The sequence below is a fragment of the Euprymna scolopes genome, chromosome 4, assembly GCF_053919585.1.
Source record: "Euprymna scolopes isolate OS-2025 chromosome 4, ASM5391958v1, whole genome shotgun sequence".
NCBI classification, from domain to species: Eukaryota; Metazoa; Mollusca; class Cephalopoda; order Sepiida; family Sepiolidae; genus Euprymna; species Euprymna scolopes.
The window spans coordinates 61,208,021-61,220,255 of NC_136485.1; the positions used below are offsets into that span (position 1 = coordinate 61,208,021).

At 30.7% G+C, this 12,235-nt stretch overlaps 1 protein-coding gene across 1 annotated transcript in view; it reads right to left on the reverse strand.

The window, feature by feature from the left end:
- The window catches only part of LOC145267797 (death-associated protein kinase 1-like), a 653,913-nt gene that overhangs the window by 264,449 nt on the left and 377,229 nt on the right, over positions 1–12,235 (reverse strand). The window contains exon 7 of the mRNA XM_080123326.1: positions 10,133–10,178. Within this exon, the coding sequence (XP_079979452.1) occupies positions 10,133–10,178 (46 nt within the window). The remainder of the gene's footprint in view (positions 1–10,132; positions 10,179–12,235) is intronic.

Genomic DNA, 12,235 nt, shown 5'->3' on the forward strand with positions numbered 1-12,235 from the left:
CATTTCACAGCAATTAGCAATTAACTAACTGCTTATCAAAGAGAGATGATGAAACCTAGAAAGATGAACTTTCTAGAATTGTACATAAGCATACCTTGGCGCGACAGGAAGAAAAGGTCACCGAACTCAAATGAACCAAACTGTCGGATTGATTGTCGACGATGTATCGATAATAATAGACTCTGAGACAACTGTTTCTAACTGTTAGGATAGTGCCGACATCTGATAGTGAACCATTCAGTAAATTTTTTTAGCCAAACTCAGTTAGAAATAAGACATCTTTTATTTTGTGATGTGCATTTTCTACATTTTTGTTTGTTATTTTTTTTTTTAACTTAGTGTAATTCTAAATAACCACCCTTCTGTTTTGTGATCTTTGATTTCATTTCATATTGTCGCTTCTTGGTCTTTCCCATAACTCATTTAGGGAAATATTAAAACCAAGATCATCTGTCAACCATACGCATGTAATAAACAAATACCAAAACTTTCCTAAGCCGTTAATTTTATGAAGAAATTGTGTGCTTTTAATTTTTTTTTTTAACAGTCACCACTTATCAAGGCCAGCACATGACTTAAAGATAAGGGTTAATGTGTGTTAGGTGGTCACCAAGACAACAGCTTAGTGATCGCTAATCGTGGAAATTGGGTAGAATTTGATAATTTAAGGGGGGGGGCAACTTAATAAGAATTTATTTACATTGGACTTGAAGACGTCCATGTTATAGTCAGCTAGGAAGCAGGCCAGCAGAACAGATCTCCACGGACGGACAGTTCCAGAAAATAATGTTCATGGAATTTGTGTTTAGATTTAAGCACGGATAGAGAGTGAGGGAAATAGTTTGTAGTGGTTATAGCTAGACGAGTGCTTTTTTGTGAAAGTTTGGCAGCGAGGGAAGGGTGGGGCGTACCATAGATTCGTCTCACAAACCTTTTGATTTTCAAATTCCTTGTAAGGGTCTTGTGAAACAAGGAATACCAAAATGATTTGAAACGATAAAATTCCATTTTTACAGAACAACGATGGGGCCTTTTTAGCATTAAATTCTTTAAGTTATTGAATCCAGAAGATGAGGAATTAGATTTCAGATAACTGATAATCAGACTCGCGTTCCTAGCTTGGTTTTCGACCTAGTGAATTAAAAGCGTCTGTCTCAATAATTGAACACCTGATTATTCTTTATAATCAAGGGTTTCGTTCAATGAAGAGACAAGTGTCATTTAGGCAGAAATTTAAATCAGAGTTATCTAAGTATAAACAGGACATATATTAAATAACAGCAATTAATTTATTAATTAATAAATAATAATAATTAATTAACTTACACCAATTCACAGAATGGCAAAGAAAAAAAAAGATGGACGGTAAAGTTTGCCAAAACATTGACAATAATCAACCAAGATAAGAGCACTAGTCTGATGGTGTATGTGTATATATATATATATATATATATATATATATAAGGTAGTGAAATAAATTATATATACATCAAAATGGCTACCTTTATTTGACTGTAATATTCTGCTCCTCATTTATTAATGGAAAGCTTTATCAGAAGAGAAAATATATATTTTTTTTATCCTTCATATTCCATCATCTTAAAATTTTATTTTCTATAATTTCTTTGCTATGTGTAGTTTCGTTTTTATTTTTCACCTATAAAAAAATATGAGCAAATATTTAACGTTTGCTCAGACACACTGTCAATGAAAAACTAAAAACGAGATTCTTTTTTTTTTTTTTTTTTATTTTGAGTGCGATACACATAAACTGGAAATACCTGGAAAAAATATTTTATAATTTAGAGTGGCAGCGTTTACTTAACTATATAAATTTCACTTGACCGCATATAACGTAGGACAAAATGAAAAAAACATGTTTGAAGAGTATTTCGAAAATTGCCACTATTTTAGAAATAATTTCCGAAAATGGTTTGTTGTTCTAAGTTATGCGATCAAGAACGAGGTGATCAATAAAAATTCTGGTCAAGAAATGGGTTATTATTTTATATCATGCAGTAGAACCCCGAGATACGGTGACCCTAGGATACGTTTTTTTTCTTCTTCATGTTACGATGTGGATTTTTTTTTTTTTCGGACCCTGGTTATGGTATTTGCCTCGCCTTACGATGTTATTTATAATGTTCTTTGATTATATACAGGTGTATTACATGTTGTACTGTATTTTGTTACTAATTTGCAATGCCGTATCCCAGGGTTCTACTGTATTTAAATAGTGAAGTAAAATCACCACTTCAAAGTCTAAAAAAAAATTTTTTTTCACATATTTCCAAAGTGTTGACGTTCAATCACAAAAAAAAAAAAAAAAAAATCTCATTTTTATTTTTCTGAAGACGACATGAAGGCAAAGAGTAAAATTTGAACGCCAACAGTTGCGTTTAAAATACTAATTCAGCTTTTGATTCATGAGCCATAGTATTTAAATATCCAAAATTATTTTTTATCCAATTAAAAAATTTAAGTAGAAATGTATTATTTGGACTCTTCAAACTACTATTCTCATCTTGGCTGTTATTCTCACAACATTTCAGTCATAGGATTCCAACTTTTTACAGATGTGCCTTGTCGAACTCTGATCTGTATAAAATTTCAAAAAGAACTCATATATGATATATGAGCACGGGGGAGTTTACTCTTGTTCGATCAGCCATAACAATTTTAAGTAATGCTTAATTGAATTCTTAGTATCGCCCATACTGAGGATTGAACCTTCGACCTCCAGAAGATTGTCACTTAGAACTGATTTTTTACTTAATACTTTTATCCGTTGCATCATTTATAAAGATTTCAGATATTGATAAAACACACCCAAAAGAAAGTTTGGGGGTTACGTCAGTTACGTCAGCCAAAATGTTGTGAGAATAACATCCAAGATGAAAATAATAGTCCAAATAGTAGTTCAAATGATACAAGTCATCAGTCCTCATCTCAAAACTTCCGAAACATAAAACAGTTTTCGATCCAGATTTCTGCGACGAGAAATTGTAATTTAGTTAGGAAAGCAAGTGTCATTGTGGATTGTTATCTGCACAATGTTTTCATTGCTGGATGAGATACCTGGACCTAGTATACTTTCAGCACCCCAATTATGTTAGTTAAAAGGATCATGTTTAAACTGATACTGCATCTGATGTCACTTGAAGATCACATCGTTTTCAAACTATCTTGATCAGAAAAAAAAAAAAAAGCACATTTTTCTACTAGAAAATTGAAAACTTTAAATTTGCTTCTAACAATAAATACTGGATGTTTGGAAAATCTATGGCATAACTTTGAGAGCATGTACATATATCTCCTATGTGCAAGTATCGTAAAATATCCCAGCAACCATAATGTGATATGGAAAGTTGCCAGCTGAGATCACAAAAGATATCAGTGATGGACACTGTTTCCTTCATAGACGTGAACGGTCCAATGACTGAAGTCAAGGAGAAGCTTCTTCAGCCATGTATAACCCCTAACAACATCTCGGGAAGAGACAAGGCTACAGTTGTTGACCAGAAAGCTAGAGAATGCCTCTGCCTTTTACTGACATGGGAATCTTCCCTCCTGAGCTGCTCCCTTCTGGTTCAAAAACACTCTTGTTCCAGTGGAACAAGCTCAATTGCACAAGAACTAGAATAGGGAGATCAAATGTGGCCACAAAACAAGACTTACAAGTCAGGTAATAAATGCACCAACAGTGCAACAATTCAAAATGTATTTGGACAGGTGCTAGGCTACTGTATCCTCTTCTGTGTTAATTTTTACTATCATTTTCCTACATAGTAATTGAAGCATGTTTTTTTTATTATTTTTTTTATTTGTTGGTAAATAAATTGAATCAAATTCAACCGGTGCAGCTTGAAAGATCTCAGAATTATTGAAATTTTACACGTTGAATCCTGGTGTACTTATCATTGAATGGAAATAAAACAAGGACTGTTAAATATTCACGATTAAAACATGATTTCGCCAACAGTTTGTTATTGCCTTTTTGGGCAACATGTAGCAATGTTTAGATTCTAAGTATGTGAAATAAAGTTAAAAGTGAAAAATTCAACATAAGCTAACTATTAAGTAGACAGTTGAATTTTCAATTAGAATTCAAAATTGGAACTACATGCACAGAAAGTTACATCACAGACCGGAAGTTGCTAGCAGGACGTGGCAAATAAGCTGATTAGATGTGCTTTCTTTTCAGCTTGCAAGAAAATGCAGTTTATGGGAATAACAGTTTTTACATGGGAGTCACCATTTATCAAGGCCTGAAAGCCACTCTAGGATAAGGGTTAATGAGTGTACGATAGTCACTAAGACAGCAGTGACTTGATAGTGGTGGAAATGGGGTAGAAACGGATTATTTGGAGGAGGGAAGCTCGACAAAAACTTGTTTACATTGGACTTGAAAAAAGCATGCCAATGGAACAGAGCTCCACAGGTGGGTAGTTCTAGGAAAGAATCTTTGTTCATGGAAATTCATGCTTAGATTTAAGTACTGATAAAGAGTGAAGGAAATTGTTGATTGTCATTGTAGCTAGAAGAGTGGGTTGTTTTTTGTGAAAGTTTGGCAAGGGGGGGCATATATTAAAGCTCAGAGAAGCACTTGCCATGAAAATAACGATACTTAAGAAAATTAAGCTTTGTTATTGTGTGCTTCTATGACCACCATTGCCAAGAAAAAGATGACGATGAGAAGGAGGAGAGATGGTGAATTGCTGCTGCATGTTCACCATAGAATGCGATTTGTAATTCTAACTGCTTGTGTGACAAGATACCATCCAGATAATCTGCCAAGGATCAGTCCCAGTCACATTATACCTTTTTAATCATAAACAGAACAGTAATTGCACAGAACACTTACATTTTTAATAAAGATCTTAGCAAACAGAAGTATTGTAGTAATACAATAATATTGGAATTCAAGTGGAAATTCCATTATTGATTATATTTTGTTAGAAATAATATACTTGTGTAAGAGTTAATAATATTGAGCAAAAATTGTATCTTCTTCAATAAAAATAAATGCCATTGACAGTTGAATATTTCTTTCAATAAATAAAACGAATATGACTTATTTATTGAAAATTTTTAACAATTTATGTTTATAAAACAATACTTTCTTACCATAAACAAAAATAATTGCCAGCTAAATGATTCCTTTGAAATAAATAGAACAATTTTTTAACCGTTTAATTTAATTCGTTTATGGTTACAATTTTCATCATTTCAAAATAAATACTTTTTCTTTTACTCTAAAAATACTATTCTTTAAAGTAATAAATCTTTGGCGATCAGATAATCTCAGCTTTTTAAAAAAAGGAGTGGTGGGTGGTAACATATGAAACTGTCTAAGCATATTATATAGATTAATATATAAATTAACTTGTTAAATATTTCATAGTTCCAAAAAGTAGCTTCATAATTCTTTTTTAGCATTATCTTAAACTTTAGCAAATTAATATTAAGCAAAAATTGTTTTTTATTTTTTTTTTATTTTATAGGGGAGACACCACTTATAAAGGCTCAAAGGCCCTCCAGGATAAATTTTAGTGCATGTACGGTAATGGAAACAGGGTAGAAGTTGACTATTTAAGGGAATGGCTCAGCAAGAACTTGTTTACATTGGACTTGAAAACGACCATGTTGTAGTCAGCCAGAAAGCAGGCTAGCGAAACAGAGTTCCACAGGTTGGAAGTCCTAGGAAAGAAGCTTTGTTCATGACACTTACATTTAGATTCAAGCACAGTGGGGGAAATTGTTGATAGAGGTTTTAGCTAGAGGAGTTTTTTTTTTTCTGAGAAAGTTTGGCAAGGCGGGAGGGGGGGCATAGATTGAAGCTCCGACGAGCACCTGCCATGAAAAAAAAAAAAAAGATCGAACAGAGCCAGACTTGCAACATCTCTTCTGTAGGACAGGGGTTGCAGAGAGGAGAAAATTTTTTTAAATAGCTAAATATTCTTTGAAGTAATAAATCTTTGGCAAGTGAGCAATCTCAGTCTTGTTAAAAAATAGTGGTGGGTGATAATGCATGAAATTGTCTAATCATATCACCATATAGTTTAATCTGTAGACTAAACTATATGGTAATATGTTTAATCTGTAGATTAAACTATATGGTGATATGATTAATTTGTAGATTAAACTGTTAAATCATCTGATAGTTCCCAAGAGTACCTTCATAATTCTATATTTAGCATTATCTTGGATTTTATCAAATTAATATTGAGCAAAACTTGTTTCTCTCTTTTTTTTTTCCAGGAGAGTCACCACTTATCGAGGCCTGAAGGCAACTTGAGGATAAGGGTTAGTATGTATATGGTGATAGAAAATAAATATTTCCTTTGAAATAAATGAGACAAAATTTTTAACCATTTTATTTCATTCGTTTATTGTTACAATTTAAATTGCTTTAAAATAAAGACAATCTTACCATAAAAATTAAATAGTTAAATATTCTTTAAACTAATAAATCTTTGGCAATCTCTGCTTTAAAAAAAAAAAAAAAAAAGGGTGATTGGTGATAACGTATGAAATTGCCTAAGCATATCTTTATATCATTATATAGATTAATATACAGATTAAGTTGTTAAATATCTCATCTCATAGTCCACAAGAGTAGCTTCATAATTCCATTTTTAGCACTGTCTCGGACAATATCAAATTTGACTTTAAAATAGTCTACGCTATTGTTGTTCTTAATCTGATCTAGAATGTTGTTTAAAAATATATATTACTCTAAAAATTAAACTGATTAATATATCTAATTTTAGAAACCTGCCTCAACAATAAATTTCCATAAATAATTGGGGTGCTGCAAATACATTTTATCCAAATAATCCTCAGCATGATTATGAAAATGCAAATATTGAATGCAAAGTTTAATTCAAAATTGTGGGTGAAAAAAAAGTTGACAGAAATCGAAAAAAAGGACTGGCTGAAATGAGCATGATATATCCATATAGATTTGAAAAAAACAAAAAAAAAATTCTCTGAAGATGACTGGAGAATACAATAACTGAAACATTGTGATGATAACAACCAAAATAAGAACTCTAGTATGACGAAAAATATAAACTATTTTTTTTTTTTTTTTTTTTTTTTTAACTTTTTTAAAATTTTAATCTTATGAAAAAAAAAAAATGAATAAAAATAAACGAATAATTAAATGATATTGATGAAAAGTATGAGACTGGCCAATTTGCGTATTTTTTTCCCTTTTATTTTATCTTGACTTTGTAAAAGGGTCGTAAAAGTCACATGATCAACTCCATCTTTGTAATCGTTTTCTTCCTGCTATGTTAAGCAATTAGTTAACTTTTTCTTAACACAGAAGCATTAGAGCTCACCGGTTTTCTTTTTGCTGTTTTTAGAAAATATTCTCTTTTGTTTTTTGTTTTTTTTCTTCTTTTTTGTAACCGTGTGGTTGTCAGTGGTTTTATGTTTAACCACAGATCAAATTTTCGGTTAAATCCTATTTCAGTCATCTAATTTATTTAGAGTGAAATGAGTTAGTCAGGATTTTCTCACTATTCCTGAACACACTTTTTGCTTAAAACGACTTTTTTGAAAAAAAAAATAGATATTTGATTATAAACAGCTGAATAGTATCTGAGAGATGTTAAATTAAAAAAAATAAATAAATAAAAATGGCGTTGATCTTTGAAAGTTTACGTTAATGTAACATCTCTTGTAACAATATTCAATTAATTATGACCGTTTTTATCAAATACTTTTGGCCAAAACATAGTTTTAAGTAACAATAATATATAATGGGGATATGAGTATGATTCTTCATAAACCCAAAATAATTTGGGCGACTGAAATATAATTTAACCAAATGTTCTAAACACTACACTTGCCTGTCCTTGACAGACGGTTCATTGTTTATATTCCTTTTGCTCAAACTTCCACACATTTTATAAGTTTTGGACTAGATTAAAAATGTCCGATTGTCCAAAGATCACAATTTTAGAAAATACAGAGCCATTTTTATCTTTTTTTTTGTTGATATCTCATTCATTCAGTTGAAAGGGGAGGGTAGGGTCAGCTGAAATATTAAGATTTCATTTTTGTTTTCCTTGTCACTGTATATCGGCCATGTTTCTCTGATGAAAGAAACCCCATTTTAGAAGCGATGAATCTTCACTGATATCCAAAATGGTGTCAAGTCAAAAAGATTGACACCTCTTTGTAATTGAGGGTCTCATCACTTGGTATGCTTGCCCTTTTTTCACTTCTCTGCAAGTAAATGCATATTTCTTGTTACTCAACTTAAGCAGAAACTAACAAAAAAAAAAAAAAAATCAACAATTCTCCAATTTTGTTTTACTTTATCTGAAGGTCAAAAAGAATTATAGAAACAATTTTTTTTTTGACGTGCCTCCATTGAAGGCTTAATTGAACATCTTTTTTTATAATGTATGTTTTTCCCCCAATTCATGAAATTAATCCAAAATAAAGGTAAAAATAGATTAACATTAACAGAATTCTAAAAACGTTGTGCTGGCTATTATTTCAAAACAATTTACCTTTAGATAAAACTATTATATTATTATTTTTTTTAATCAGTAACTTAGAGCAAGTTAAATTGTTCACATGAAATGCTGAAAAAGTTTTTAATGGCCTATTTATAAACTAAATGATTATCCAAAGGGAAATAAATCTGTTCATATTATGCCGCAAGGGAGATAATATATGCACTTTAACACTTTTTACAAAATAAACAATTTTTTTAATTAACATTTGTAATATTGTTGCCCAGTTGTAAACTACACTTAAATAAGATATTTTAATTTATGCAGATTTTATATTGATTATTATATTGTACTCAATATATAGTAATGATTTCAAAAGTAAAAAGAAAATTTACTTGGGTGCCATCAGCTAGAATCGAAATTATAACATTTAGCACTCCAGCATTATTTTTTACCATCTGAGCTAACAAGGGATAGATATCAAAACTTAAAAAAACAAAAAACAAAAAAAACTACTTTACCAAATGTATATTTGCACATGCATAACTTATGTCTGCTAAGTTCTAATATGTCAATTTTAACCCCTTAGCACCTATTTTTACCAGCTAAAAATGAATCCAGTTTGTTCCACAAGTCTGAATCCCTTATATATCAAGTTTCAAATCTGTAAACCTAACAGTAGTTTGGTAGAGACCATTTTACACGCATACACACAGACAAGGTCACACACACACACACATATATATATAAATATATGTGTGTGTGTGTGTGTGTGTGTGTGTGTGTGTGTGTGGATTAATCAAAATATTATTCTTATCTTTGTTACTATTTTCACATTATTTCAGTCTATGTAACCTCTGGCCTCTTTCAGGTACATCTTTCAAAATTAAGAATTTATAAAGAATATCAAACTGAAGCCTTTATTTAATCCAACTTCAGAAGACTCACTTGAAGTTGTTGCTCAAAGCCTTCTGGAGATTAAAGGTTCAATCCTCAATAACTAAGCACAAAATAAACATTGAGCATCTCTACAGAACCATGGCTGATGAAAAAAAAAATAAATAAATAACCCCCACTCCTGGTGGATTTAATAAAAGATTCAGTTTGAAATTCTGTATAGATTCCGGAGTTGGAAAAGTTGTACCTAAAGAAAGCTGTTAATTACATCGACTAAAACGTTGTGACAATAACCAAGATAATAGTCAAAATAATCCTCATCTCAAAAATTCTGAAACGAAGAAGCTATTTGCATTTTTAGTCATTACAGGGTTATGTCCCTTGTGCATAATACAAACAGATTTATTTCCCTTGTTTGATGTGTTGATATATCGGCCATTAAAAGTTCAACATGAATATTTTTAACAACTTAATTCGTTACAATATTTTTTTTAATCATTAAATATGTTTTGATGCAATAAGTTGTTTTGAAATAGAGCCGAGCAATATTTTTTTAGGATTCCTCTGAAGTTAATGTCAAGCCCCCCCCCCCCCAATATATTACACATGTTTTTAATTTTTACATTTTTATAATGAGCAATGTATCTTAATTTTACGGTGTTACCTCCCTTAATTTTATTAAAAATGATAAGCTAATTAATCAGATTTTAAGGAGAACATTTTAATTAACCTGTTTTAGTTACAACATGTTATCTTACCTGTATCCAAGGATGAGTCAAGCAGTCTGTAACATTTGCACGTTTTCTAAAAATGAAAAAAGAAAATATATAAAAAAAAGTATACATATATATATATATATATATATATATATATATATATATATATATATATATATATATATATAAGATCACTCGCGCCATCTTGACAATTGTATAAAATGTTAATTTCAACGGTTGTCTTTTTTTTCTTTCTTGGCTTTCGGGCCAAGACCAAAATTAAACAAACGACTTTTTATAAAATTTTATGTTTACAAATTTATTCTATTGCTTATAAAAAAAGAAAAACAAACACACGCGCGCGCGATATAATTTGGGAATCTTAGGTAGGACGGCCCCTGGTGTGTTTGAATAATTGTGGTGAATGAGAACTTTAGCTAGGATCAAGACTAGTAAAGGTGCAATTACGAGGATGACCATAGACACCTCCTCTCCAATTTTTGGGTGGCCTTGAGTCTAATTTTTTGTTTATTTCTGCTTTGGTTGTAAACTTTCAGAATGAATAAAAAAAAATATATAACTCAAAGTGTAGTATCTGTTCTGTTGCTGCACTTCATTTTTTGATCTCGGTTAATGGAGAAATCCTTCATGACTGATACATTTTTTTTTATTTTTGTTACTAACTAGAGTACCCCTTTTTGGATAATTGGTTTACCCTCACATTAAAAACCGACCTTGTGTCTAACTCTGCCCTCGTGGGAAGGCAAGTAAAAAAAAAAAAAAAAAATGTTAATTTCAACTGTATTTCTTGTGGTTCACGTTGCCCGTGTGGTTTGTTCCTTGCTAATGGGGCCAGAAATGACTTTGTGGCCAATTTCGAATCTTGATCGGCTGTAATCGTAACTCCCTGCACTGATGATTCCCAAAAGGATGAAACACTAGTGTCTGTAGGTATTAAAAATAATTATAGTAATAATAATAATATATATATATATATATATATATATTTTCCACAAAAAATTTCAAGTTTACAAATTAAATAACACTGTAAACTTAAAGCAAGTATAAATGTTAATATTTATATGAGAATCCTAGTTAGATGAAAAAGCTCAATATTTGAGATAACATAACATAAGATATATTAAAATATAGAATTCAGCATAAACTCTGTAATTTAGAAATTGCAACAGCTTATTCAACACGGAATACAAAAACTTAAAGAATGTTCTTTATTCCATGGAGTTTCAAAGAACGGTTATTATCCTCAAAGGATAATTATTTTGCTAACTACTTTCCTCTGAGGATAAGAGCCATTCTTTGAAAATCCATGAAATAAGGAAAATTTTTTAAGTTTCTGTATTCCTTGTCAACTAACAAATTATTGTAATTTCTAATTTTCTGAGTTTATATTGAATTCCTTTAATATATATAAAGATCGAAGGTAATCCGACATATAAAGTTATCTTAGATTTTCAAAGTCAGATCCAAATAACATTTAAGCTAAGAAATCAAATTTTGCTTCTAATTCGCCAATTTCCATTTGTTATCACTTTGTGTTATTTGCAATATAATAACTTTCTTTCAAATTTTTTTTTTTTTTATATATATATCATCTCCACTACTTTATATAAGGAACTTTGTGTGTACATGTGTGTGTGTGGGGGGGGGGTTCGTTCCCTAAGGACTCCTAAATAGTTTAGCAGATTTTTTTTTAATGAAATTTCATACAAATCTGCATTTTATATCTGACAGTGTTCTTAGATAGATTTTGTATTGGAATTACTTCGATGAAAATCGATAATTGAAACACTAATGAAAAAAAGGAACAGGTGAATTTGACCAAAGCAACACCTTATACAGCCTAACATCACACGTGCATTTGAGAAGTTTTATTACTACACAAGCCAAAAGGCTCAGCATATAAAAATCGACAGTAGGTTCTTTGATATCACAAGAGCGTGTTTGAAAGAATATTTTTGCTTAGAGCACAATTGAAGCATGATACTTGACTTTTGCATTTTTAACTTCAATTTAAGCTGTTATATATAAAAATAATTTTATCAAATCAACAGTCTAACTCTGCCCTAGTGGAAAGGCAATAAGTTATACAATATAAACAATGCTTAAAGCAAACTACACCGCATT